The 27,472-nt window shown below is 55.1% G+C and overlaps 3 protein-coding genes and 1 long non-coding RNA gene across 7 annotated transcripts; 1 reads left to right on the forward strand and 3 right to left on the reverse strand.

Moving 5' to 3' along the window:
* On the reverse strand, nt 1–1,807 carry LOC142483146 (CREB-regulated transcription coactivator 2-like). 2 transcript variants are annotated; one of them, XM_075583213.1, is made up of 3 exons: nt 1,465–1,807; nt 356–450; nt 1–76 (listed from the first exon to the last, which is right to left on the reverse strand). In XM_075583213.1, the coding sequence occupies exons 1-2, from the start codon at nt 1,600–1,602 to the stop codon at nt 364–366; spliced, it is 225 nt and encodes a 74-aa protein (XP_075439328.1). In that variant the 5' UTR covers nt 1,603–1,807; the 3' UTR covers nt 1–76; nt 356–363. The 2 variants fall into 2 exon arrangements, with proteins under 2 accessions (XP_075439328.1, XP_075439327.1); XM_075583212.1 differs by having other exon boundaries at nt 356–456.
* Nucleotides 1,808–1,929: 122 nt separating this feature from the next.
* SLC39A1 (solute carrier family 39 member 1) lies at nt 1,930–12,729 on the reverse strand. The gene is made up of 4 exons (XM_075583210.1): nt 12,623–12,729; nt 8,755–8,976; nt 6,940–7,070; nt 1,930–6,021 (listed from the first exon to the last, which is right to left on the reverse strand). Exons 2-4 carry the CDS (start codon nt 8,951–8,953, stop codon nt 5,350–5,352), a joined length of 1,002 nt encoding a protein of 333 aa, XP_075439325.1. The 5' UTR covers nt 8,954–8,976; nt 12,623–12,729; the 3' UTR covers nt 1,930–5,349.
* An 18-nt stretch (nt 12,730–12,747) lies between these two features.
* Nucleotides 12,748–24,809, forward strand: TDRKH (tudor and KH domain containing). Of its 3 annotated transcripts, none has more exons than XM_075583207.1 (14): nt 12,748–12,891; nt 13,464–13,592; nt 14,480–14,607; nt 16,243–16,432; nt 17,242–17,384; nt 17,558–17,828; nt 18,350–18,516; nt 19,266–19,438; nt 19,714–19,778; nt 21,741–21,892; nt 22,195–22,293; nt 22,867–22,945; nt 23,402–23,857; nt 24,546–24,809. In XM_075583207.1, exons 2-14 carry the CDS (start codon nt 13,481–13,483, stop codon nt 24,617–24,619), a joined length of 2,109 nt encoding a protein of 702 aa, XP_075439322.1. In that variant the 5' UTR covers nt 12,748–12,891; nt 13,464–13,480; the 3' UTR covers nt 24,620–24,809. The 3 variants fall into 3 exon arrangements, with proteins under 3 accessions (XP_075439322.1, XP_075439323.1, XP_075439324.1); XM_075583208.1 differs by having other exon boundaries at nt 14,501–14,607; XM_075583209.1 differs by lacking the exon at nt 23,402–23,857.
* Nucleotides 24,810–24,817: 8 nt separating this feature from the next.
* Nucleotides 24,818–27,345, reverse strand: LOC142483147 (uncharacterized). The gene is made up of 2 exons (XR_012797254.1): nt 27,220–27,345; nt 24,818–25,035 (listed from the first exon to the last, which is right to left on the reverse strand). It is a non-coding gene; the product is annotated as an uncharacterized LOC142483147 (long non-coding RNA).
* Nucleotides 27,346–27,472: the final 127 nt, after the last annotated feature.

The raw sequence follows: 27,472 nt of genomic DNA on the forward strand, positions 1-27,472 counted from the left end.
GGTCTCTGTGCACCCGCTCCACCAAGCCGTGGTGGCGAGTGCCACGGGAGGGGTCCAGGGGCGAGTGTGGAGGGCCCTGCAGGAAGTACAGGGTCAGTACATCATATAATCACATATAGAACAGGCACAGCGGGGTTACTAGTACATGCCAGGGAGGGGGGCAGTCTGTTCATGCACAGAACTCACTGCCACTGAGCCACGAAGGGGTCACCCTGTCCCTGGGTGCAATACGGGATCATTCCGTGATATATAGGGGTTGGGGAGCCAGGCACGGGATGGGAGGGGGGAGAAGGGGGAAAGAGGGGATCCAGGCACAGGAGGGGGGGGGGGGCAGAGAGATGCTAAAGAGCGTCACCTGAAATTCTACCGAGCCGCTCCGATCTGGTTGACATTGGGCAGAGATCCCCCGTAATAAGGACCTCGCATGTGAGCCATTCTCAGCTTCTGCACCTGTAACTGTCACAGAGACACATGGCTTAGTGTCAGGGTGGGACACGGCACACAGAACCCAGGGGGGGAGGGGCGCAGGGGGATGGCAAGAACAGAGGGTAACTGAAAGGGGGCAGGGGTAAGGCAAGGACAGAGGGTTACGATGGGGGCAGGGGTAAGGCAAGGACAGAGGGTTACGATGGGGGCAGGGGTAAGGCAAGGACAGAGGGTTACGATGGGGGCAGGGGTAAGGCAAGGACAGAGGGTTACGATGGGGGCAGGGGTAAGGCAAGGACAGAGGGTTACGATGGGGGCAGGGGTAAGGCAAGGACAGAGGGTTACTATGGGGGCAGGGGTAAGGCAAGGACAGAGGGTTACTATGGTGGGCAGAATATTACATGAAGGCAGAGGAGATAAGGTGGCAACGCTTCAATTTGCCCGTTCCCACGGATCACCATGGGACCGGGGAACTTCCGTTAGAGTCCTTCAGAACACAGAATGCTGCTGTAAGAGACCCTGGTGAGGTGAGAGCCATGTGTGTATTCTGTCACAGGACACGTGTGTATTATGTGACACAGTGACAGGAGACACACACGTATTATGTGACACAGTGACAGGACACACACGTAATGTATGTATGTCTATTTATATAGCGCCAAAAGTGCACTCGGCACTGCACAAAGAATACAGTACGGGGAATTATAATAATACAATAAGAGCAGCAAAATCAGACAATAGGAAAGTGACACAGTGACAGGACACAAACGTATGATGTGTCCTGTGACAGGACACACACGTATGATGTGACAGGACACACACGTATGATGTGACAGGACACACACATGACATGACAGTGACAGGACACACATGTATGATGTGACAGTGACAACACACACACACACGTGTGACAGGACACACGTGTATGTGACAGGACACACACATGTATGACAGTGACAGGACACACCCAGGTGTATGATGTGACAGTGACAGGCCACTCCGGAGACAGATATCACGACATGCCCCGCCCCTTCTTACCCGGGTGGAGCCGATGTCCATCATCACCTCCTCGAAGGCCGCGGTCTCCTCCGCTTGCCTTTGCCTCTGCAGCGCGATCTTCTCGCTAAACTTGCGCGGGTTGGAGGCCGCGCTCGGCCCGCTCGCCCCCGCCGCCATCTTTCTGGTCCGCCGCTGCAATGGGTCCCGGCCTTGCGGAAAACAAGCGCGAGGCACGCTGGGAACTGTAGTTCTTTGCTACCGAAGACGCTAACCGAAGTGGGCTGGACAGCGAAAACGGACTACAATTCCCAGAGTCCATCGGGCGACGTAGCGCAGAGCTGAACGCATATCCTTCCGGGAAATGTAGTTTAATAAGCCACTAGATGGCTGAGACTTTCCAAAGTGAAAACTTCAAGCCCCAGAGTGCAATGCGACATTGCTGCACTAACCCCTTCCTTGCCATATTATTATATAAATACACCAAAAGAAGCTATTTCCCCAAAGTAAAAAATAAGCATTTTATTTCAGTGACATGGTCGGAGTGACCGCACAAAAAGCCGGCTTTCCAATAGCAAATGGTTTAGTAAAATATACATTTGTACATAAATCATTAAAATATTCAACATTATTTTCTACTCAATGGGATTCAATACAAAAATATGTCCTAAAAAAAAGAAAATAACACAGCAGGGCCGCTTGGCGTAGGGTTCCAGCGTCACCCGCTCCACTGCCAGTGCTGCAATGTGTGGCAGTGAAGAGGTTAACGCTCCAATATAAATCACAGACCATTTTCTGTGTCCATTAATGCAGACTCGGGGGTCCCTCACCAAACCTCTACATCAGGGGCGGCAAACTGCAGTCCTCAAGGGCCACAAACAGGTCAGATTTTAGGATATTCCGCTTCAGCAGAGCTGGCTCAAGCGGTGGCTCAGTCTTCGGCTGCGGCCCCGCTGAGCGTGCTGAACGGGCGGTGCATGGCGAGGTGACTTGCATATATATGCAAGTCCCCGCTCACGCGATGCGCACACAGGTATGCGCGTGCACACACGCGATGCGCTTAGGTAAATAACATTTTTATACTTTCCCGCTCGCTCAATATTCGGCAATGCCGCCCTCCCCACCCCCTCCCGAGCAGACGCAGGACACTCGCCACGCATGCTTTGAGCGCCAGCGGGGCCGCAGCCTTAGACTGCACCACCTGTGCTGAAGCAGGGATAGCCTGAACACCTGACCTGTTGGTGGCACTTGAGTGCTGAAGTTGGCCGCCCCTGCTCTACATGTTCACAAGGGCTGCCCCCAATACTGAGGTCCACATTAATTAAAACGGAGCCAAGACTCATTCATTTGCTTATCACAAGCTTCACCTTAGCACCGCTTTCTAACATGGCCCTAACTGCGGGGAAATCCAAAGGGTAAAAGGAGGCAGGTTATTAAGTGCAACCGTCAATCAAAACAGACTCATCTCCTTCATGCCCCATCACCAAAGGGTTTCCCCAGTCAGTGTCCCCGGCCTGTTCCTGTGGCTCGGGCAGTGACATTTTGCATAGTTATATCGTGCACGGAAATCACTTATTCTGAACATGGCGTCAACTACGTCTTCCAGAGCGGTTTAACCATGTCCCGTCCAGACGCCCTGACTCTGAAGGGGCTACGCCAATATAAACACAGCTCTGATTAACAGACGGCGGTATGTGTACTCCTCTGGGGCGTGAGAAGTGCGATTATCATTACTCTGCTCACCCAATAGATTTCTGGGTAACATATTAGAATTATTGGGGAGAAATCTCATTTTCGTCCATAACACTGGCGCTGGGTTCTGCACTTTTTGCTGCCCAGAGACGTTGATAAAAAGGTCCCCCGTGCGTCTGTATAACCCCAAACTATATCTAAACACACCAAGCATAACAAACAAAACACAAGAGCTCTGTACTGAAAACATGCTACTTGTTCATCTCTCCTAGGGGTTTGTATGAACTTGAAGCGTGTGCAGACATGTTTTACAATGGATCAACGTAAAATCGACTGGATCTCTACAGAGCAGGGGCGGCCAACTCCAGTACTCAAGGGCCATCAACAGGTCAGGTTTTCAGAATATCTCGGCTTCAGCACAGGTCGCTCAGCCATCTGTGCTGAAGCAGGGATATCACAAGTACCTGGCCTGTTGGTGGCCCTTGAGGACTGTAGCTGGCGACCCCCAATTGGATTGTTAACCAAGCCATACTCAGCACTGCTTTGTACTTCGTCACGCCCGTTTTTAAAAGGTGGGTGTCTGAACACGCTTCATGCAAAAGTGACACTTTAACATATGACAAAGCTGCAGAATTTGCAGAGAAAACTCTAAGTGCAAATAGTAACATCATAAACGGACGTGAAATAGAAAGGACATCGATGTAAGGGAGGACCGTGGGGATATTATAATCCTTCAACATATAAAGAAGAGAAGGAACATCTCAACGCTGCAAAACACAGGCAGGCACGTTACTTATATATCGGGGTGCATGGGCCTGCCCAGGTGGTGAAACCCACAGGATTTCATGGCTTTATGGGCTACAAAAAGGGATATTTACCATGTGGGCCCTCCGCTCACTAATGCTATGTATGTAAAAAAAAACATACTATTGGGTAATATGTTATATTATGCATGTTCTGTAGTCAAAATGGGAAGAAATATATATATATATATATATATAAAATGGATTTGGGTTTTCAGTAAAATAATACCCATTTGCCATTTTCCCCCCAGGGAAGCCAATGTTTTCACAGAACTCTGGTTAAAAAGTCTGGATGTAACACAACAAATACATGCTCATTGTTTAACAATTCTACAATTGCCACATTATCTTCCTTACAAAGAATTCCCGTCCTTGAGCAGTTACCGGGAGGCGGAGAGACTCAGGGGGTCTCGTGCTAGCATCACCGGGAGGCGGAGAGACTCAGGGGGTCTCGTGCTAGGATCACTGGGAGGCAGAGAGACTCAGGGGGTCTCGTGCTAGCATCACTGGGAGGCAGAGAGACTCAGGGGGTCTCGTGCTAGCATCACCGGGAGGCGGAGAGACTCAGGGGGTCTCGTGCTAGGATCACTGGGAGGCAGAGAGACTCAGGGGGTCTCGTGCTAGGATCACTGGGAGGCAGAGAGACTCAGGGGGTCTCGTGCTAGGATCACTGGGAGGCGGAGAGACTCAGGGGGTCTCGTGCTAGTATCACTGGGAGGCAGAGAGACTCAGGGGGTCTCGTGCTAGGATCACTGGGAGGCGGAGAGACTCAGGGGGTCTCGTGCTAGGATCACTGGGAGGCGGAGAGACTCAGGGGGTCTCGTGCTAGGATCACTGGGAGGCGGAGAGACTCAGGGGGTCTCGTGCTAGGATCACTGGGAGGCAGAGAGACTCAGGGGGTCTCGTGCTAGGATCACTGGGAGGCAGAGAGACTCAGGGGGTCTCGTGCTAGGATCACTGGGAGGCGGAGAGACTCAGGGGGTCTCGTGCTAGGATCACAGGGAGGCAGAGAGACTCAGGGGGTCTCGTGCTAGGATCACTGGGAGGCAGAGAGACTCAGGGGGTCTCGTGCTAGGATCACCGGGAGACAGAGAGACTCAGGGGGTCTCGTGCTAGGATCACTGGGAGGCGGAGAGACTCAGGGGGTCTCGTGCTGGGATCACTGGGAGGCAGAGAGACTCAGGGGGTCTCGTGCTAGGATCACTGGGAGGCAGAGAGACTCAGGGGGTCTCGTGCTGGGATCACTGGGAGGCAGAGAGACTCAGGGGGTCTCGTGCTAGGATCACTGGGAGGCAGAGAGACTCAGGGGGTCTCGTGCTAGGATCACCGGGAGACAGAGAGACTCAGGGGGTCTCGTGCTAGGATCACCGGGAGACAGAGACTCAGGGGGTCTCGTGCTAGGATCACCGGGAGACCCTCCGTACAAAGCAGATCAGATCTTAATGAAGAGGACGCCCGCGATAACGGAGAAGCCGCACAGCAGGACGATGACTTTGGGGATTCTGGGCTCCGCGGAGCTCAGCTCATGTGGCAGGATTTCCAGGAAGGTGACGTACACGAAGGTGCCGGTGGCGAGACCATCCAGGACGCACCATGCCAGCTGGTGCACGGTGTCCCCGTTCTGCGTCAGCGCCATTCCCAGCCCGATGCCCACGGGTGACATGAGGGAGAAGAGAAGGACGCCGGCCAGCGTGGCCCGCACACGCAGCCGGCTCTGCCCCAGCTTCAGGGTCAAGCTGAAGGCGATGAGGCACTTGTGGAGGAGAAGCGCCAGGCAGATCTCCAGCACCTTCCCGCTGTCCTGCTGCAGTCCGACTGCCAGACCCTCGAAGACAGAGTGCAGGGAGAGGGAAAGCACCAGCGCCACGGAACGCACGGCGGAGTGCGCGTTCAGATCCACGTGAACGTGTGGCACGTCCGGCCGCCACGAGGCGTGGCGGGCGTCGTGATGCTGCTGCAAGTGGCCGTCGGGAGAAGACCCCAGGAGAGAACGCGCCTCCTCCGAGGAAACACACTGATCCTTGTAGCTCAGCACGATCTGCTCCAGTACCAGAACCAGGAAGAAGCCCATGGCCAAGATGAACTCCTGCAGCGGGAACTGGAGCTGTGGGCACAGACAGTGGGCATTAAAGGGGCAGCCCTGCTAGGGGGAGAGGGGCATGTTTAAATGCAGGAAAAGTGGAAGAATTATTACATCTTTTTGTTTTACAATTCCAAGCTTTGGATAGTTTTTACAACCTTTATCCAATGTCTTTTGGTGATCAGACTGTTTGACAGTCCGAGGGGTGAATTAGATTGTGGACAAACAGAAGCAGCGGGTGTGCTTGGATTGTGGGCACCCGGAGAAAATGGGAACACATTTAAAATCCGTTCGGTTCCGCGTGACTGAATCTCTCTAAGGAGCCGAGCGCACGGCATCGGCCCGATAAACGCTTTGTGGGTCTGCCAGGCTGGGCTAACCCTATAACGGGGGGTACAGGGGGGCAGGAAACAGACAATGTGCATGCAAATACAGGGAGGACACGTCGTCTGCACACGTAGCATTTAACACGACAGTCTGCCTGTCTCAGGAACAATACAGATATGTAAGCCATGTGGCTGAGGACACGCAAAAGGAACATATTAAGGGGTTATCTATTTTCGCCAAAGCGGCCACAATCACCTATTAAAGTCAACAGGGATTCCATCCAACAACGGCCCATACAATAACCCCATATTCACCAAAGGGTGCAAAGATTTAGCCCATACTTACTCTCGTCATTTGAATGGGAGTTAGGGTTTGCTAAATCGTAGCATCATTTAGTGAATACGGGCCTCAATGTGCATGTTTATCACCTTCCTGCCCCCCTTACAGGGAGTCCCTGAAAGCGTGACCAGCCGGGCATGCAGTAACCGTATCGGACGCCCAGGACAGCGCGCTCACCCCATCGGCACACGCACATGCACACACACATATGCACACACACATATGCACACGCTCGGTAGGGTTCATGTCTTCCTGCTCCTCGCAGCACATACTGACCGTGACATTGAGCTTCTTCAGGGCATCGTTAATGCCAGCCAGGTAATCGGGCAACAGATCCAGCAGGCAGGTTGCCAGGAAGACGCCGCTCGCGAAGCAGCCGACGAGACTCGGCGTCCTGCGGCGGGAATCTGTCCGGTAGCAAGGCAATTAGCATTCATTAGGAGACAGAATCTGGACTGGCTGCGCACGCGGCTCATTAATAACCAACCGCTTTTAATTCAGACCGTCCAGAGGTGTTATCCCGAGTAGAACGTCAGGTAAACAATGTAACAATCCAATTGTCGTCCTTAAACTAATCTAACGGTGCTAAACGCAAGGATTTGACTGCTTTTGGTAAATTAGTGGCACATTGCATTTCTTAGGGGCCACTGAATAAGGGAGTGTTTTTCCCCCTGTCCTTATTAGAGAAAGGTCAGGGGAGAGGAATGAAAGGACCTGAAGGCGTTAGGCGAGGCGTTACATGTCCGAGTATATTCCTTTTAGAGTGTAAGTTCCTTTGCCTTATGTGATCAGTTCCTGGCCTCTGCTCTCCCTGCTGTGCGCACTTCCTTTACCTGTATCGTCATTTCCTTAAGTGCGGCGCACTCCCCCGTCTCCACGGAAATAAAATGAGAACGTATTTCCCCGGGAAAGGCGCCCGAGACGTAAATCTCCTTTCCCGCCGCGTCCTGTGACACGAATCCGAGGAGTGGAGCGCTTTGCCGCCACGTCCTGTGACACGCGAGCCCGAGGAGTGGAGCGCTTTGCCGCCGCGTCCTGTGACACGAATCCGAGGAGTGGAGCGCTTTGCCGCCACGTCCTGTGACACGAATCCGAGGAGTGGAGCGCTTTGCCGCCACGTCCTGTGACACGAGCCCGAGGAGTGGAGCGCTTTGCCGCCACGTCCTGTGACACGAGCCCGAGGAGTGGAGCGCTTTGCCGCCACGTCCTGAGACACGAGTCCGAGGAGTGGAGCGCTTTGCCGCCACGTCCTGTGACACGAGTCCGAGGAGTGGAGCGCTTTGCCGCCACGTCCTGTGACACGAGTCCGAGGAGTGGAGCGCTTTGCCGCCACGTCCTGTGACACGAACACGAGGAGTGGAGCGCTTTGCCGCCACGTCCTCTGACACGAGCCCCGAGGAGTGGAGCGCTTTGCCGCCACGTCCTGAGACACGAGTCCGAGGAGTGGAGCGCTTTGCCGCCACGTCCTGTGACACGGATCCGAGGAGTGGAGCGCTTTGCTGCCACGTCCTGTGACACGAGTCCGAGGAGTGGAGCGCTTTGCCGCCACGTCCTGTGACACGAACACGAGGAGTGGAGCGCTTTGCCGCCACGTCCTGTGACACGAGCCCGAGGAGTGGAGCGCTTTGCCGCCACGTACTGAGACACGAGTCCGAGGAGTGGAGCGCTTTGCGCCACGTCCTGTGACACGAAGCTGAGGAGTGGAGCGCTTTGCCGCCACGTCCTGTGACACGAGTCCGAGGAGTGGAGCGCTTTGCCGCCACGTACTGAGACACGAGTCCGAGGAGTGGAGCGCTTTGCGCCACGTCCTGTGACACGAAGCTGAGGAGTGGAGCGCTGCTATTGTTTTTTAAGTTGTTTTTCAGACGTGGCGCCTCTACACGCCGCGCGCGTTTTCCTGTATAATCACGGCCTACGTGAGACTTTCCCCGCCCGAGGAAACCCCTCAGTTACAGAAATGTGAAAGACCCTCTTAACAACATATATTGTATCTGTAAGGAAGGGGTTCCGATCAGCCGTGTGTTCTTGCAATGCATCCTGGGCACTGTAGTCCAGCTCTCACAAGGTAGGGATGGATAGAAATGACCTTACCCAAGGTAACGATGCTCCCAGGGCGCCTGAAGGTAAAGAGAGGGATCAGGCCGCTGATGAGGGTCAAGAGCAGCAGGGTGGCCAGTGATCCCAGCGACCCCAGCGTCACCTCCAGCGCAACCACAGGAACAGGAGCAGCATCCAGACCAGGGCTCCAGACCAGCCTCACGGGGGCAGAGTCTGGGCCACGAGCCTCCATCTTTATGATGCCCGCTGCGAAATCTACAAGGAAAAGAGGTAAGGGACTTAAACCCCCCACTGCACCCAAACTCGTACGGGATGTCTAACCCGAGGTGAGAGAGCAGTTAGTGCTAGGGCAGCATGGCAGTGACAGAGCGCTGTGGGGGGGGGGGGGGGGAGGCAAAGCTAAAAATCCCATTATATTCTATGGGACATTCATCATCTGGTACAAAGACGGGAGACTGATATCCCACCGTCCATGTGTGCGGGGTCAGCGCAGGAATAGCAGTGACCTTGGTACACACTGACATAGCTGTGTATGTAGGAAGGAGGGTCAGCGCAGGAATAGTAGGTAGCTGCGTGTGTATGTAGGTGTAGCGGGATAGGAGAGCTGGGGGGGAGGGGGGTGTAGCGGGATAGGAGAGCTGGGGGGGAGGGGGGTGTAGCGGGATAGGAGAGCTGGGAGGAGGGGAGGTGTAGCGGGATTGGAGAGCTGGGGGGAGGGGGGTGTAGCGGGATTGGAGAGCTGGGGGGCGAGGGGGGTGTAGCGGGATTGGAGAGCTGGGGGGCAGGGGGGTGTAGCGGGATTGGAGAGCTGGGGGGCAGGGGGGGTGTAGCGGGATTGGAGAGCTGGGGGGCGAGGGGGGTGTAGCGGGATTGGAGAGCTGGGGGGCAGGAGGGGTGTAGCGGGATTGGAGAGCTGGGGGGCAGGGGGGGTGTAGCGGGATTGGAGAGCTGGGGGGCAGGGGGGGTGTAGCGGGATTGGAGAGCTGGGGGGCAGGGGGGGTGTAGCGGGATTGGAGAGCTGGGGGGCAGGGGGGGTGTAGCGGGATTGGAGAGCTGGGGGGCAGGGGGGTGTAGCGGGATTGGAGAGCTGGGGGGGAGGGGGGGTGTAGCGGGATTGGAGAGCTGGGGGGGAGGGGGGGTGTAGCGGGATTGGAGAGCTGGGGGGGAGGGGGGTGTAGCGGGATTGGAGAGCTAGGGGGGAGGGGGGGTGTAGCGGGATTGGAGAGCTGGGGGGGAGGGGGGGTGTAGCGGGATTGGAGAGCTGGGGGGGTGTAGCGGGATTGGAGAGCTGGGGGGAGGGGGGGTGTAGCGGGATTGGAGAGCTGGGGGGGAGGGGGGGTGTAGCGGGATTGGAGAGCTGGGGGGAGGGGGGTGTAGCGGTATAGGAGAGCTGGGGGGGTGTAGCGGTATAGGAGAGCTGGGGGGGGTGTAGCGGGATAGGAGAGCTGGGGGGGTGTAGCGGGATAGGAGAGCTGGGGGGGTGTAGCGAGATAGGAGAGCTGGGGGGGTGTAGCGGGATAGGAGAGCTGGGGGGGTGTAGCGGGATAGGAGCTGGGGGGGTGTAGGGGAATATGAGAGCTGGGGGTGTGTAGGGGAATAGGAGAGCTGGGCGGTGTAGCAGAATAGGAGAGCTGGGGGGGTGTAGCGGTATAGGAGAGCTGGGGGGGGTGTAGCGGGATAGGGGAGCTGGGGGGGTGTAGCGGGATAGGAGAGCTGGGGGATGTAGCGGGATAGGAGAGCTGGGGGGTGTAGCGGGATAGGAGAGCTGGGGGGGTGTAGCGGGATAGGAGAGCTGGGGGGGGTGTAGCGGGATAGGAGAGCTGGGGGGGTGTAGCGGGATAGGAGAGCTGGGGGGGTGTAGCGGGATAGGAGAGCTGGGGGGGTGTAGCGGGATAGGAGAGCTGGGGGGGTGTAGCGGGATAGGAGAGCTGGGGGGGTGTAGCGGGATAGGAGAGCTGGGGGGGTGTAGCGGGATAGGAGAGCTGGGGGGGTGTAGCGGGATAGGAGAGCTGGGGGGGTGTAGCGGGATAGGAGAGCTGGGGGGTGTAGCGGGATAGGAGAGCTGGGGGGGTGTAGCGGGATAGGAGAGCTGGGGGGGTGTAGCGGGATAGGAGAGCTGGGGGGGTGTAGCGGGATAGGAGAGCTGGGGGGGTGTAGCGGGATAGGAGAGCTGGGGGGGTGTAGCGGGATAGGAGAGCTGGGGGGGTGTAGCGGGATAGGAGAGCTGGGGGGGTGTAGCGGGATAGGAGAGCTGGGGGGGTGTAGCGGGATAGGAGAGCTGGGGGGGTGTAGCGGGATAGGAGAGCTGGGGGGGTGTAGCAGGATAGAAGAGCTGGGGGGTGTAGCGGGATAGGAGAGCGGGGGAGTGTAGCGGAATAGGAGAGCGGGGGAGTGTAGCGGAATAGGAGAGCTGGGGGGTGTAGCGGGATAGGAGAGCTGGGGGGGTGTAGCGGGATAGGAGAGCGGGGGAGTGTAGCGGAATAGGAGAGCTGGGGGGGTGTAGCGGGATAGGAGAGCTGGGGGGGTGTAGCAGGATAGGAGAGCTGGGGGGGTGTACCGGGATAGAAGAGCTGGGGGGTGTAGCGGGATAGGAGAGCGGGGGAGTGTAGCGGAATAGGAGAGCGGGGGAGTGTAGCGGAATAGGAGAGCTGGGGGGTGTAGCGGGATAGGAGAGCTGGGGGGGTGTAGCGGGATAGGAGAGCGGGGGAGTGTAGCGGAATAGGAGAGCTGGGGGGGTGTAGCGGGATAGGAGAGCGGGGGATGTAGCGGAATAGGAGAGCGGGGGGGTGTAGCAGAATAGGAGAGCGGGGGGGGTGTAGCGGAATAGGAGAGCGGGGGGGGTGTAGCGGGATAGGAGAGCGGGGGGGGTGTAGCGGGATAGGAGAGCTGGGGGGGGGTGTAGCGGGATAGGAGAGCTGGGGGGGTGTAGCGGGATAGGAGAGCTGGGGGGGGGTGTAGCGGGATAGGAGAGCTGGGGGGGGGTGTAGCGGGATAGGAGAGCTGGGGGGGGTGTAGCGGGATAGGAGAGCTGGGGGTGGTGTAGCGGGATAGGAGAGCTGGGGGGGTGTAGCAGCAGCTGGGGGGGTGTAGCACAGCTGGGGGGGTGTAGCACAGCTGGGGGGGTGTAGCAGCAGCTGGGGGGTGTAGCAGCATAGGAGAGCTGGGGGGGTGTAGCGGGATAGGAGAGCGGGGGAGTGTAGCGGAATAGGAGAGCTGGGGGGGTGTAGCGGGATAGGAGAGCTGGGGGGTGTAGCGGGATAGGAGAGCTGGGGGGGTGTAGCGGGATAGGAGAGCTGGGGGGGGTGTAGCAGGATAGGAGAGCTGGGGGGGTGTAGCAGGATAGGAGAGCTGGGGGGTGTAGCGGGATAGGAGAGCTGGGGGGGTGTAGCGGGATAGGAGAGCTGGGGGGGTGTAGCGGGATAGGAGAGCTGGGGGGGTGTAGCAGGATAGGAGAGCTGGGGGGGTGTAGCGGGATAGGAGAGCTGGGGGGTGTAGGGGAATAGGAGAGCTGGGGGGGGGGTGTAGCAGGATAGGAGAGCTGGGGGGGTGTAGCGGGATAGGAGAGCGGGGGGGGGGTGTAGCAGGATAGGAGAGCTGGGGGGGGTGTAGCAGGATAGGAGAGCTGGGGGGGGTGTAGCGGGATAGGAGAGCTGGGGGGGGGTGTAGCAGGATAGGAGAGCTGGGGGGGGGTTGTAGCAGGATAGGAGAGCTGGGGGGGTGTAGCGGGATAGGAGAGCTGGGGGGGTGTAGCGGGATAGGAGAGCTGGGGGGGGGTGTAGCGGGATAGGAGAGCTATGGGGGGTGTAGCGGAATAGCAGAGCTGGGGGGGTAGCAGTAAAGCAGAGCTATGGGGGAGGGTAGCGGTATAGCAGAGCTGTGGAGGGTGCTCGGGGCCTCTCACCTCTCTAGTTCCTATGCTGCTATCCCACCTCACACCAGGATGTGCGCATGCTCCAGCCGTCGCCATCTTGGTACACCCGGATGTGAGCGCCCAGGCATCATCAGCACCAGACCTTCTGCACAGGGGGAGGGGGGGGGGCGGGGCGGCGGGCGGCGGTTCCCTGCAGCCCCCGGCACGTGATAAACACCCTCCCGGCATATGATAAACACCTGAGGAGAGCGCGTGCTGCCGGGGGTGTTACTTGAGCGGTATACCGGCGAGACGGACGCGTGAGTGCGGCGGGCACAGCACCGCGTGTACCGAGGGGAGGGTCATCCCTGTACAATACACGCGGTGTCACAGGGCGCACATCTTTCAATGTGGGGCAGAAATAGTGCGGCTGGGCTCATGCTGCTCCCTATGGGGGAGGGTCATTTAATGCAGTGAAGGGGATTAATACGAGGCGCAAGGTTTGATCCCCCATTGCTGCAGGGGTAGCTCCCTCCTTGTGATTTGGGGGGGTTCTGAACCAAACATTGCACTTTAGAGTAAAAGTGTTACTTTGTGTCTGAGACCCCATAAAAGTCTGAGACCCCCATAAAAGTCTGAGACCCCCATAAAAGTCTGAGACCCCCATAAAAGTCTGAGACCCCCATAAAAGTCTGAGACCCCCATAAAAGTCTGAGACCCCAAAGGTAAAAATCATTATAACGGGCCCAGATGTGGAAAATCAGGGCGAGGGAACATATCTGCTTCTGTCCTCTGTGACCTTGGGATAATCCATCTATGTCCTTGAGTCTTGGGTACCGAGGATGTGTGTCATTAGGCAAGATGTTTACATAGACCTGTGTGTGATCTGTAGGGTGCCACGTGCCCATCATGGACAGCTGGAAGAACCTCACCACTGGACAGAAGGTGGCTGCCACGGTCGGCGTATCGGCGAGTGCCGCTGTCCTGTATATCTGCTACACCAAATATCGTAGTGAGGGAGGTGAGACCCTGATGGTGTGGTTCACATTTTCAGTAGCCATAGTGGTCCTAGAGCAGGGAGGCATACTCCAATCCTCAAGGGCCACCAACAGGCCAGGTTTTAAGGATATCCCTGCTTCACCACAGATTTCTCAATCAGTGGCTCAGTTGAAGATGGCCACTGATTGAGCCACCTGTGCAGGGAGATCCTTAAAACCTGGCCTGTTTGAGGACTGGAGTCTAGAGAAATGTAGATGTAATGCCTTTTAGGGACCAGAATGGGCGTCCTTGTGACCATACACTGGCAGGCAGGAAAGTTCTGTACACTCGAATTTCATTTTGCAGAACTCTCATCTTGGTCCCTTGGGTTTCAAAGCCCACAACATATCTACCCTAATGTTGGGGGTACATGGAAAAGCAGAATGATGAAGACTGCGTCACTAGCCCAAGCATCTGTCCACCTTCCATCTGGTCCAATTCCTATCCAGGGGTCATCTGCACTTTGCATTCTGTATATTCAATGGTCATAGTAACCCTTCCACTGCCAGTGACACATTAGTTTAGCAGAGAAAGGGTTACAAAAGTAATGGTTACAAAAGTTAAAAAAAATTCTAACGGGGTGGGGGGGCTGTTCGTATTTAACTTTACAAAAGCGATTTTATAACACTTCTGCGTTTTAGCCTTTGCACAAATCCAAATGTTCTTAATAGAAAGTGGGTCTGTAATTGGTGTAAATAAAAATGGCGCCCGCCTCGCACGGCTGCATTAATTCCCGGTGCCGTGGTGTTGGCGTGTGACTTGTTACGTTCAGCCTTTATTCTGGTACGGTGTTGTAGAGCTGTGGGCTGTTGGATGAGTGCGGTTGTTGGTGAGTGTCGCGCTGACTTGCCGCTTCGTTCCGTCCCGTAGTTCTTTTCCTTTGCTCCGCAGCCAGCCGGACGCCCGCTCCTCCGGAGGAAGACGTTGAAATCCGCGTGCGGATCCCGCAGGAGGCAGTGAAACTCCTCGTAGGCCGGGGAGGGGCGGTGAGGAACCGGGTGAGTTCTCTGCGCAGTCGGCGAATAGTCCAATCTCCGCAGCAGAGGGGACACTGTGTAACCCAGGGGAGGCCAACTCCAGTCTTCAAGGGCCACCAACTGCTCAGGTTTTCAGGATTTCACCTTTTTCAGTACTGAGCCACCTGTGCTGAAGCTGTGAGATCCTGGTGAGCCACTGATTGAGCCACCTGTTCTGAAGCAGGGATATCCTGAAGACCTGATGGCCCTTGAAGACTGGAGTTATCCAGCCCTGGTCTAACCCAACCCTCCTATATACTCTTTAATACAGAGGAGAGTCGGACCTCTCAATCTCCCACCTGAACGGTCCCTGCCTGTGTTTCACTGTACTCAGCCGACCGTCCGTGTGCTGCAGTGCGTCGGTCCGTCCATGTGCTGCAGTGCGTCGGTCCGTCCATGTGCTGCAGTGCGTCGGTCCGTCCTTGTGCTGCAGTGCGTCCGTCCGTCCGTCCGTGTGCTGCAGTGCGTCCGTCCGTCCGTCCGTGTGCTGCAGTGCGTCCGTTCGTCCGTGTGCTGCAGTGCGTATGTCCGTCCGTGTGCTGCAGTGCGTCCGTCCGTCCGTGTGCTGCAGTGCGTCCGTCCGTCCGTGTGCTGCAGTGCGTCGGTCCGTCCGTGTGCTGCAGTGCGTCGGTCCGTCCGTGTGCTGCAGTGCGTCGGTCCGTCCGTGTGCTGCAGTGCGTCGGTCCGTCCGTGTGCTGCAGTGCGTCGGTCCGTCCGTGTGCTGCAGTGCGTGCGTCCGTCCGTCCGTGTGCTGCAGTGCGTGCGTCCGTCCGTCCGTGTGCTGCAGTGCGTGCGTCCGTCCGTGTGCTGCAGTGCGTCCGTCCGTCCGTGTGCTGCAGTGCGTCCGTCCGTCCGTGTGCTGCAGTGCGTCCGTCCGTCCGTGTGCTGCAGTGCGTCGGTCCGTCCGTGTGCTGCAGTGCGTCGGTCCGTCCGTGTGCTGCAGTGCGTCGGTCCGTCCGTGTGCTGCAGTGCGTCGGTCCGTCCGTGTGCTGCAGTGCGTCGGTCCGTCCGTGTGCTGCAGTGCGTGCGTCCGTCCGTGTGCTGCAGTGCGTGCGTCCGTCCGTCCGTGTGCTGCAGTGCGTGCGTCCGTCCGTCCGTGTGCTGCAGTGCGTGCGTCCGTCCGTCCGTGTGCTGCAGTGCGTGCGTCCGTCCGCTGCAGTGCGTGCGTCCGTCCGTGTGCTGCAGTGCGTGCGTCTGTGTGCTGCAGTGCGTCTGTCCGTGTGTGCTGCAGTGCGGCCATGTGTGTTAGTCCGTCCGTGTGTGCTACAGTCCGTCCGTCCGTGTGTACTACAGTGTGTCAGTGTGTGTGTTGTGTGTGTGTGTGTGTGTGTGTGTGTGTGTGTGTTAGAATAACAACTGCCTTTAAATACAGAAATGTGGTAGGATGTGTTTTTTTTTCTGTCCGGCCTCCTTCCTTACGCGCTCACGATATGGGGGGGTTTGGCGATCTCTATCACAATAGCTATTTAAATACAAGGTTTTTAATTATTATTTCATCCAATAATGAAATCCTTGCCATCCCTGCACTGCTACAGCGGCCGATCCCCCTTTGCGGTGTGATTTGGGGGTGACACGGAGTTGCAGGTGTGAACGCTCTCACCGCTGCCCTCTCCACAGCTCAGGAAACAGACCGGTGCCCACCTCGCGGTGACGGATGTGCCGGACTCCGACGGGGGGCATCAGCTGACAATCCGGGGCAGCCCGATGCAGGTGTGCCAGGCTCAGGTGGCGGTGCGCGAGATCATGCAGAACACCGTGCTGCGCACGGAGCTTCGCGTTCCCAGCAGATGCGTGAGCCGCGTTATAGGTGCGTCTGGGACGGAGCCAACGTGTCTGCCGATTTTAGATCGCCCACCGTGTGTTATACGCAGGCCTCCCTCTCACCCTTTTTGACACCTGATCCCAATATACTAGCCCAGAGGCGGACAACTCCAACCCTCAAGGGCCACCAACAGGTCAGGTTTTCAGGATTTCCCTGCTTCAGCATAGGTGGTTGTTGACTGAGCCACTGATTAAGCCAGCTGTGCTGAAGCAGGGATATCCTGAATACCTGACCTGAAGCAGGGATATCCTGAAAACCTGACCTGTTGGTGGCCCTTGAGGGCTGGCGTTGGCCACCCCTGTGGTAGTATATTGGGATCAGGTTTTACAAAGGGTGAGAGTGAGGCCTGCACACTAGTGTATGAAAACCTAGCCAGCCAGGAAATGTGAACCTTTTTGCAGACCTGACAGTGAAAGGGTTTAAAAAAAAAAACATCATTTTATACCCCTGCCTGATTTGTGACGTAATTACTGACTCTTACTGCCAGAGGCTGCAGAGCATTGAGATTCCTTGTAATCCCCCTGACTCTCGGCTGGCCTCCTGCCCCCCGTCTCGGCACTGCCGTGAGTGTTCAGCGCCCAGTCATGTATTATTTTGTACCTTTATTTTAAAATGCATCTTGAAAACGGTTTAAATATCGTTGTGTAATGTCTGAACCTCTGACCGCTTTCTATTGTGCACAAGTCCTAGCTCCATGTGATACGGTTACGTACATGGGACCGATCAGCCGGGGTCCCGAGTCACGAGACCTGCTTGACCTTTGTTGTTCTCCGGTGTTTCTCTTTGGCCAACAGGACGGGGCGGAGATCGTATCCGCGCCATAAGCAAGTGCTCCGGTGCCAATATCCAGTGCGAAAAGAAACCCGGTGACGCGGACCTTCCCAAGACCAGACTCATCACGGTCAGTGGGACCAAGGAACAGGTGGAGATGGCGAAGGTCAGTCTGACACATTACACCTAATTATTAGAACGTGTACGTTTGGGGGGGGGGGGGGCTCTGGGTGTCCGGGTAACACCTTCTTTGGTAGAGGCGACGCTGGCGTGCACCTGCCCTGCTTCAGCGGGATCCCGCAGGGTTAACTCCTGCTCTTTCTGTGCATCCGCGGACAGAGCCTGATCCAGAAGGTGTCGGAGGAGGAGGAGGAGCACTTCCAGAAGAAAGCCGCCGACTCCTCAGCCTTCCGGTGTCGGAGAAAAGAAATAATCGGCGTCAAGAAGAAACCGGGGAATGGAGCTGCCGCGGACAGCACCGAGACGCCCCAAGTGAGAGAGGCAGAGCGAGGACAGACTTCCCCCGCCGGAGGGGACACACCCCGGGGTGACGGCCTCCCGAGCAGAGATGGCGGCACAGACGGCCTGGGCGAAGTCTTCAGGTTTGAGGGTAAGCGACGCGTCCGAGCTTTGATGTGGTTGGAATCCCAGGGTCGGCTGTTCTTGCGCAAGTCCCTTTATCGCCCTGTGCCTGGGGCGCCAAGAATTGGATTGCAAGCTCCTCAGGCCAGGGACTGGTGGTGTCTGCAAATTATATGTACAGCAGTACATACACTGTCGGTGCCATATAGGTACAAATATTATTGATTGCTGCATTGCTCTGATAGTGCGCACAGCGCTGCCCCTGGATTTCACTACTGATATTTCTACTGATTCACTCTGTCTCTGCTCTTAGTCCCCAGCCCAGATTTCAGCCCCCCACAGGGCCGGCGCTGCGCCTGGTCCTCTCCCCCGCCGGTCACTCTCTGCTCTTAGTCTCCAGCCCCCCACAGGGCCGGCGCTGCGTCTGGTCCTCTCCCCCGCCGGTCACTCTGTCTCTGCTCTTAGTCCCCAGCCCAGATTCCAGCCCCCCACAGGGCCGGCGCTGCGCCTGGTCCTCTCCCCCGCCGGTCACTCTGTCTCTGCTCTTAGTCCCCAGCCCAGATTTCAGCTTCCAGGCAGACGAGTACGTTGACCTCTACGTTTCTGCCGTGGAGAATCCCGAACACTTCTGGATCCAGATCCTGGGTTCCCGATCCCAGCAGCTGGACCAGCTGACCAGAGAGATGTCCGAACACTACGGCAAGCAGCGGCAGCTGGTGAGTGACGGAGAACACTGGACATGGTCTCCCTGCAGCAGGAACGCCGGTCATGTACAATACAGGGGCTGTAACCGCACGGTGAACATCGCACGCAATGGCAAACACTGGGCTAAGGCAATCGCTGCCCCACAGAGCTTGCAATCTACGGTGTATTTTGCGTGTAAATATATCAGGGATATCCAAGCACAACGGAGGGAGTGTGGGTAATATGGCCATTTAGCTGGGCTGGAGTGAGTGCTCTGGAAGAGGGAGTTATAGTAATGGATGTGGGGCAGAAAGACGGCTGCACTTGGAGTAGAGGCGATTCTAGCAAGAGCTTAGAAACGAGGTACTCCTCCATGTGTTAACGTGCCGATACTGCGGGACAGCCAGGTCCGGCTGAAGCAATTGAATAAATCAAGAATTGCATCCCACTCCGAAGAGATGAAGGGTTAAGTCAGAGGGGCTGCAATCCAGAACTGCAGCCCCCTCAACAGGTCAGGTTTTCAGGATATCCCAGCTTCAGCACAGGTGGCTCAATCGGAGGCTCAGTCGAAGACTGAGCCTCTGATTGAGCCACTTGTGCTGAAGCAGGGACTGATTCAGCCACCTGTGCAGAAGCAGGCATATCCCGAAGTCCTAGGTGGAGGGGAGGGCTTGAGGACGGGAGTTGCGCACCCCTGGGGTAGTTGACTGGCACCCGGGGCATTAGGAGGGGCAGTTTTTGCATGTGGAGATTCTTTCCAAATGACGTGTGTTCTGAGCAGGTAGCCATGCCTGAAATCCGGGTCGGGGACATCGTGGCTGCTCCTTTCCACATGGACAAATTCTGGTACCGAGCCGAAGTTCTGGGCTTTCTGGAGAACAGAAATGTGGATCTATATTACGTGGACTACGGCGATAACTGGGAAACCAGCCGAGACAATCTGTTCCCCCTCCGGTAAGTGGGCGCTGTTGGATTGAGGGACAGAAGAGCATTGGAGCCCTGCAGACGCAGACAAGACAGTAATGACTTAAATACTCCCTGACACACACGGCCATTGACTCCGTGTTACAAGGTTGATGTTGCGCTGACTTCCTGCAGTGAATTCTCTTCACATTATAGCGTGGTTCTTATGGTGTGGGGGGGGGGGGGGGGGGGATGCATGGACCCTAGGGTGCTGCTCGGAGAAACCTGTTTAAGTCAGTGGGTGAATGTGATCTTGTCTGTTCCAGGAGTGACTACCTGAGCCTGCCCTTCCAGGCCATAGAATGCAGCCTCACCGGGATCGCTCCTGCTGGTGAGTTGCATTGTGATCTCTGCACGTGGCGGCTACTCACGAGGGTGGGCCACGGAACGCGCGGAGTCTCCAGGAAAATACTTGCATCGTTTCAGCATCTGATCTGCTTATTTAATAATGTGAAGCCCTTGGAGTTTCTCTGTCCCTTCAAAGTAGCTTGTTTTCCGAAGCCTGGAATCTGTCACTTTTCCGCCTCCTGCGTGGCTGCTCCGTGACAGGAAGGGAAGGGTAGGGTGGCTGGTGTGCAAACCATGCCCATTTTTTGTTTCTTGGTATGGGCGCGATTTAAGCGGCGGTGACGTCTGAACCAAACTCATGTCCAAATTGTGAATGCAGAAAAATAACAGGAACTCCTTAGTGAGAAGCGGTGTCTCGGGTCAAAGACACGCGTGTAACACTGCAGCGCTCCTGTGCAACACGTGAACATGTCTTGGAAGATGGGCCTGTAATCTGAGTTTTGAGGCGCGCTGTCCTTACATCTGCCTATTTACATTTTGATTTGTAGTACAGGAAGTCTGCTCCCGTTCTCGCAGGTTTGTGGGTGCGCTCGTCCCTCGGGGGATGTCCTCTCTCGCAGGTTTGTGGGTGCGCTCGTCTCTCGGGGGATGTCCTCTCTCGCAGGTTTGTGGGTGCGCTCGTCCCTCGGGGGATGTCCTCTCTCGCAGGTTTGTGGGTGCGCTCGTCTCTCGGGGGATGTCCTCTCTCGCAGGTTTGTGGGTGCGCTCGTCTCTCGGGGGATGTCCTCTCTCGCAGGTTTGTGGGTGCGCTCGTCTCTCGGGGGATGTCCTCTCTCGCAGGTTTGTGGGTGCGCTCGTCCCTCGGGGGATGTCCTCTCTCGCAGGTTTGTGGGTGCGCTCGTCCCTCGGGGGATGTCCTCTCTCGCAGGTTTGTGGGTGCGCTCGTCTCTCGGGGGATGTCCTCTCTCGCAGGTTTGTGGGTGCGCTCGTCCCTCGGGGGATGTCCTCTCTCGCAGGTTTTGGGTGCGCTCGTCCCTTGGGGGATGTCCTCTCTCGCAGGTTTGTGGGTGCGCTCGTCTCTCGGGGGATGTCCTCTCTCGCAGGTTTGTGGGTGCGCTCGTCTCTCGGGGGATGTCCTCGCAGGTTTTTGGGTGCGCTCGTCCCTCGGGGGATGTCCTCTCTCGCAGGTTTGTGGGTGCGCTCGTCTCTCGGGGGATGTCCTCTCTCGCAGGTTTGTGGGTGCGCTCGTCTCTCGGGGGATGTCCTCGCAGGTTTGTGGGTGCGTCCGTCGTCTCTCGGGGGATGTCCTCTCTCGCAGGTTTGTGGGTGCGCTCGTCTCTCGGGGGATGTCCTCTCTCGCAGGTTTGTGGGTGCGCTCGTCCCTCGGGGGATGTCCTCTCGCAGGTTTGTGGGTGCGCTCGTCTCTCGGGGGATGTCCTCTCTCGCAGGTTTGTGGGCGCGCTCGTCTCTCGGGGGATGTCCTCTCTCGCAGGTTTGTGGGTGCGCTCGTCTCTCGGGGGATGTCCTCTCTCGCAGGTTTGTGGGTGCGCTCGTCTCTCGGGGGATGTCCTCTCTCGCAGGTTTGTGGGTGCGCTCGTCTCTCGGGGGATGTCCTCTCTCGCAGGTTTGTGGGTGCGCTCGTCTCTCGGGGGATGTCCTCTCTCGCAGGTTTGTGGGTGCGCTCGTCTCTCGGGGGATGTCCTCTCTCGCAGGTTTGTGGGTGCGCTCGTCCCTCGGGGGATGTCCTCTCTCGCAGGTTTGTGGGTGCGCTCGTCTCTCGGGGGATGTCCTCTCTCGCAGGTTTGTGGGTGCGCTCGTCCCTCGGGGGATGTCCTCTCTCGCAGGTTTGTGGGTGCGCTCGTCTCTCGGGGGATGTCCTCTCTCGCAGGTTTGTGGGTGCGCTCGTCTCTCGGGGGATGTCCTCTCTCGCAGGTTTGTGGGTGCGCTTGTCCCTCGGGGGATATCCTTGTGTTGTGTCCTCATCACTTTGCGAATCTCCTCTCAGGTGGGAAGTGGTCCAATGAGGCTCTGGATGAATTTGATAATCTGACGCATTGTGCCAAATGGAAGCCGCTGCTCGCCAAGATCTCCAGCTTCCCCGTTCCTGGGGTCTCCCGCTGCTTCCATGTTCACCTCTATGACCCATCGGCAAAAATAGTGAGTCAAGCTCCACGTCAGATCTTCTTATACTTCATAAACCATCGTGCGGCTCCCTGGCACCTTGTTCCTGCCCCCCCCCACACCTTGTTCCTGCCCCCCCCCCCCACACCTTGTTCCTGCCCCCCCCCCTCGTGCATTGTGCCTGTGACCTTCCACCCTCCCCCCCCCCCCCCCTTGTGACTGCGGGGCCCCCTTGTGCCTCGCGCCTTCTGCCTCTGGTCCCCCTCACGCCCACACCGTCTGCGCCTCCCTTTCTCTTTTGACCTTGCACCTCTCCTTGTTTGACTTCCTCCCCCCAGAGCACAGACATTGGGCAGCAGCTCGTCCGGCGCAGCTTTGCCATAGAAAGTGAGGAGGGCCCCGAGCAGGCAGAGGAAGGATCGGAGTCGCAGCTGCTGGTGAGCAGACCTATTATTGCAGAAAGAGCGGAGAATCCTTTAGCGGCAAAATACCATTTTTGGCCCAGTTTATAGTGGGGGCGACCGCGTCACGTCAGCCGGCGCCGTCCTACAGCGACTCCTGCACTCTGGTACAGGAGACCAGAGATCGCGTCGGGGGGCGTGGCCGTGAGCGGTTCACCCTCATTCACTGAACCGCTCACGTGCCCGTGACGTCATCCCTCGTTCGCTGGAAATTTCTAAATCTCCCGGCTTCCAGCGAAGGCTGACGTCACGCCTTCGCCGTGCACTCTGGGCACCCGCGACAGACAACATGTACTTGCTACGGCGCTACTTACGGCCTGTAGGACGGCGCGGTGTCTTCCAGCACAGACGGTAGTGTCTGGGGCACCAGTTGGTTAATATGGCCACATATGTGTTAACCATAAGGCGTTCCCTCATTCACTCACTGGGCTGTTATTCCTTCTGCCCTCGGAGTGCCTGAGCGGGGATGTCGCTGCGGGGTGCATGAGTGGCGTGTCTCTGTGTCATGGGGGGCGTGTCGCTGATCACCTTCCTATGTTGCTCCCCTAGGAGGATGTCACAAGCCTGTCTTTGGATCTGGACACAAGCAGCTTTGTGAGCCGCCAGGACGAGCGAGCCCGCTTATCTGGTGAGTCTAAGAGCTTTTTATTTTATTCCTTAACTTTGCTCTCTTCCTGTATCAGGAGAAAATCCTACTGAACACCAAAGAGGTTTCATTATCCGTCTCCCTGATGCACGATGCCAGATTTAGCGACAATTCTCAACCCGCTTCCCACCATGCAGACTATTGTGTAAATACCCTTTTAACTAGACCTTTCCAGTTTATGCACCCACGTCATTGGCTTGTCCACTCTTGGGTTAACTCCTCCGCTGCCAGAGGCTAGCAACACACTGCTGCAGATAAAGGCCCATGTTTGCAAAACGGTGCTATGCTCTTAAAATGCCTTGATGCTTTTTGAAGGGGGTCAATGCAGTGGTTTTGTGAGGCCGCTTCTCTCCACCCCCCCCCCCTTTAATGCTTGGCAACGCCTTGCTGGCCACTTTGGTACACAAGGCGCTAACACTAATATATCGGCCATGCCAGATGACTCCTTCGACTTGCTCCGATCAGACATGGAGCCCCCGGGACCCAGTTCCGAGGGCACGTTCAACGTCGACTCCACGCCTGCCTGCTGCCAGAGCGAGGACAAGGAGCAGAGCCTGGCACTAGGGATCTCCTCTATGAAAATAAGCCTCACTGTGGGCTCCCCAGCAGAGGACAGCTCCGAATCACAGGCATGTTCCAGGGAGTCCTCCGTCCAGTCCATCGACTCGTCCGTCCAGTCCATCGACTCCTCCACCGACTCCAGAGATGGGCAGACCTCCTCTCTGCTACAGGACAGCAGCACCTGCTCCCCACGCGGCTGCTTCTACTACCTGTCGTCCGAGGATACCTCCTACAGCTCTGTGTTCGATAGCTCCGCGATCAACAGCTCCACCCGTGAGATCATTACAATTAGCTCCGACAGCGAGGAAGAAGAGCCGGTGAACGCCCGCTCGGGTGAGAGGGGTACAGTGAAGGGGGACTGGTGTTCTGAGCTCCACACTAATGGGGTGACATGGAAATATCTGCACCAGACTCTGATCACTCGGGTGCTCCTCACGCCTCTCCTGTACAATGTGGACCATATTGAATTAACGGCAGTGAGCGGTTCACTAGGATAAAGTTGCCAATAGATTATTTTAAATCCACGTTACCTTTGCTAATCAGAAGTCTCTTGCCCAGAGACAGATTTACACACGATTTTGCATGAAGATCAATTGGAATACAATAAGGCAGAGCACAGGCCATTAAATCCCACCCCTGCGGTAAGGGATCCATTATTTTATTTTTTATTTTTTTGCAAACCCTGCCAGGGTAACATTTCAAAAATGATTTGGCAAATAAAAAATGCATTCGCATGTCTCAGGCAGACCGGCACCCCTGCCATTCCCCATTACCCCTTAGCAAGCAATGCGTCCACTGCAGCCTGGGATTCTGGGTAATGACATGCAAATGGGCACTCGCAGGGAGTCGCAAATGATTTAAAGATACTGCAACTTGTCTGAAAACAAATGTGTCCTGGTTTTTAACCCATCAACACCTGGTAGTGAAAGGAATAAACCAATCACTGGCTTAGTTCAATGTGGTCCCGAGTAAGACTTTATCCTGCACATCACGGGCACCTAACTTCTTGTTCTCTCTGCAGAGGCCCCGTCCGTCTCCGGCACTACTGATGATGATGATGACGATGATGATGTTATACTGGTGGAGAATACTTGATACCTCGGTGGTCTCCACGCGCTGCTGGTTCATCTTGTGCTGTCACAAGTGCAGGTTTTAAATATGAAACCTTTTTTTGTTGCATGTTGCAATCGGTTTAGTTTTTTTTTTCTCCTAAGTCGGGAACATTTAATGTTTTTGCTGTTTTTGTTAATAAAAGTTTGGCCTGGCCTATAAATTTAACGTCCGACACCTGCGTGTTGCATACTGTTTATTTTTACCCCAAGACTACATCCTGTGTGCGGTATAAACGCTGCTATGAGAAGCGTCCTTGCTATGCGCGGTCGTCTCTGTCCCGGGTACCTCTCTCTCCATCACGTACACCATGAAGATATGGTCCTTGCAGGATGGGCAAGACTGCTGTCCAGGCCTTACGATCTCAAATCCCATGTAGCTGAACGCTCGCAGGAAGTCTCCTGTAAAATACACACGTGAGGTCTGGGAGTGCCGTACTCTGTTGCATCTGTACCTGGGGAAGCCCTTATCTTTATATTGGGTCAGGCATACGTTATGGGGTCATCTGCTGGAATTGCCCTCTGCTAAATGACTGAATTTATTAAAGGGGCGAGCAGTATGATGCGGGTCTACCCTTCCCGCAGCCAGAAACGTGATGTTTTTTTTCTTTCTATATGTATTTTATTCCCACAGTATATGGGATGCTATAGATGGGGGAGTTAATGTAATACAATGTGTACAGCGTTGAAAAGGCCCTCGAGGTGTAAAGGAAATGGCTTTGGAGTAAATGTAGTGGATAGTGTATGCAGTGATGCACACTACTCTACTAAATCAAAACAAATCCTTTTTATAATCTTGAACGACACAAAAATATCTTTAAAACCTAAACTAAAGCGGTCCTGGTGAAGTGACTCATATTGTGTCTTTTCAGAACACAACCTGTTATCACCATTCAAAACCCACAGAATAAAAACCTGCTGGTTAATGAACGGTTGGTGTGTCTAATTTTGTTTATGCAGTTTCATTGGCAATTACCACCTAAAGATAGTTACCACACTTTTCACATTCAGACCATCTAGGTCCTTTAAAAGGTGATACACTTACACTGATATCAGTGTAAATGTATCATTGAGATATCACATTGATGGTAAGTGTAACAATGCTAGACTTGTTGTAAGCATCTGCTAGCACTGTATTGTAACATGAGCCTGTATTTGTAGCTAGAGGTAGTTGTTTCAGTCTTAGAGACAGAACTTCTTCAGGGGTGATATTAGCTCAATCCTTGGCCGTGGAATAAGGTTTGGACTTTATATTAAGAATCCTGGTTAAACTTTCAAGGAACAGCTATATAACATTAATATTATAGATAGTGGGTTCAATCCATAAATTCATCATATGGTTACGAAGGTATTAATATCACATTACTCGTGAGTACTCGCCACTGGCCAATTGGTATATTATGTTACTCCATAACATGCATACAAGAAGTACAATCAACTACCTCCTAGCTACAAATACAGTCTCATGTTACAATACAGTGCTAGCAGATGCTTACAACAAGTCTAGCATAGTAAGTGTAACAATCAATGTGATATCAGTGTAAATGTATAAGTGAAGGACCTAGATGGTCTGAATGTGAAAAGTGTGGTAACTATCTTTAGGTGGTAATTGCCAATGAAACTGCATAAACAAAATTAGACACACCAACCGTTCATTAACCAGCAGGTTTTTATTCTGTGGGTTTTGAATGGTGATAACAGGTTGTGTTCTGAAAGGACACAATATGAGTCACTTCACCAAGACCGCTTTAGTTTAGGTTTTAAAGATATTTGTGTCCAAGATTTATTATAAAAATGATTTGTTTTGATTTAGTAGAGTAGTGTGCATCATTTTAGGGTTCTTTTCGCTCTCCTGATTGTCACATATGCTTTGTCCCTGATGGCACCACTCTAGAAAGTAAAATATTGTTAAGGCTGAGCAGGGATCCTCCCTTTCTTCTGTATATGCAGTGCTGTACACACTTATTATTTTCAGGCATAATGAGTCCCAGAGCTGACAGAAACACATGTTAGTATTTACGTGTCATGTAAAATCTTTGAAACAGACCTTCATTTGTAAAATGTATCGCGCTAATCACAAAGGGCATTGTGCACTTGGATAACTGTGCTGGGCTGTCCCCTCTGAAATGGAAATAAGGTTTCTAGCATGACCTGTATCGTCTGATACCTGAAATGTCACAATGACTTCCTATTGTGCTGTCACTTGTCCTCGTTGGATTCCCCTGCAGGCAGTGGGATGTCACAGATGAAACTAAGGAACATTACGGTGTAGAACGGTTTGTGCACTGCTGCCCTTTTGTGGCGGAAGCAGCGGTGTTACCAGGGTCGGTTATGGGAGGAAGAGCAGCGGTACCGATGCCCCTATTTCCCATCCTATGGGTCTTTATGTTTTAAAGTACGGTTAAACCCTGTTCACCTTAATGGCATTAATAAGGAGGCCTGTATCTAATCGCCAAATATTTCCGCACAGGCCTTTCATTATACAATGCTGGGGTTAACCCTTTGGTGATAGGTTGCTATGGGTCCCTCTGCCTGTAGGACCATGCCCTCTGCCTGCTGGGGGCAGTATAAGGGATGTATCCTTACCTCTGTTCTTTTGGATCTTGCTCACGTTCACAAACACAAAGTTCACATCGGTTTTCAGTTCCACAAACTCCAGTGTGGCTGTGAGGCTACGTGGGAAATGTATCAGAGACAACCATATACACAGCACTTTACCAAACCGGCATACAGCGAATTCAAATAACTATTACAGGGGTGACCAATGCCGGTCCTCAAGGGCCACCAACAGGCTAGGTATTTGGGTTAACCCTGCTTCAGCACAGGAGGCTGTCATTTT

The sequence above is a fragment of the Ascaphus truei genome, unplaced genomic scaffold (assembly GCF_040206685.1).
Source record: "Ascaphus truei isolate aAscTru1 unplaced genomic scaffold, aAscTru1.hap1 HAP1_SCAFFOLD_3007, whole genome shotgun sequence".
Lineage (NCBI taxonomy): Eukaryota > Metazoa > Chordata > Amphibia > Anura > Ascaphidae > Ascaphus > Ascaphus truei.

Bases quoted from the DNA above. Each gene is read 5' to 3' on its own strand.
- LOC142483146 (XM_075583212.1), bottom strand. From the start codon at position 1,602: ATGGCGGCGGGGGCGAGCGGGCCGAGCGCGGCCTCCAACCCGCGCAAG. The intron at 457-1,464 runs GTAAGAAGGGGC...TCTCTGTGACAG, and splicing joins TGGACATCGGCTCCACCCGG to TTACAGGTGCAGAAGCTGAG.
- SLC39A1 (XM_075583210.1), bottom strand. From the start codon at position 8,953: ATGGAGGCTCGTGGCCCAGACTCTGCCCCCGTGAGGCTGGTCTGGAGC. The intron at 7,071-8,754 runs GTAAGGTCATTT...GCTACCGGACAG, and splicing joins TGGGAGCATCGTTACCTTGG to ATTCCCGCCGCAGGACGCCG. The intron at 6,022-6,939 runs GTCAGTATGTGC...CTGTGCCCACAG, and splicing joins TGAAGAAGCTCAATGTCACG to CTCCAGTTCCCGCTGCAGGA.
- TDRKH (XM_075583207.1), top strand. From the start codon at position 13,481: ATGGACAGCTGGAAGAACCTCACCACTGGACAGAAGGTGGCTGCCACG. The intron at 19,779-21,740 runs GTGAGTTGCATT...ATCTCCTCTCAG, and splicing joins CACCGGGATCGCTCCTGCTG to GTGGGAAGTGGTCCAATGAG. The intron at 21,893-22,194 runs GTGAGTCAAGCT...TCCTCCCCCCAG, and splicing joins ATGACCCATCGGCAAAAATA to AGCACAGACATTGGGCAGCA.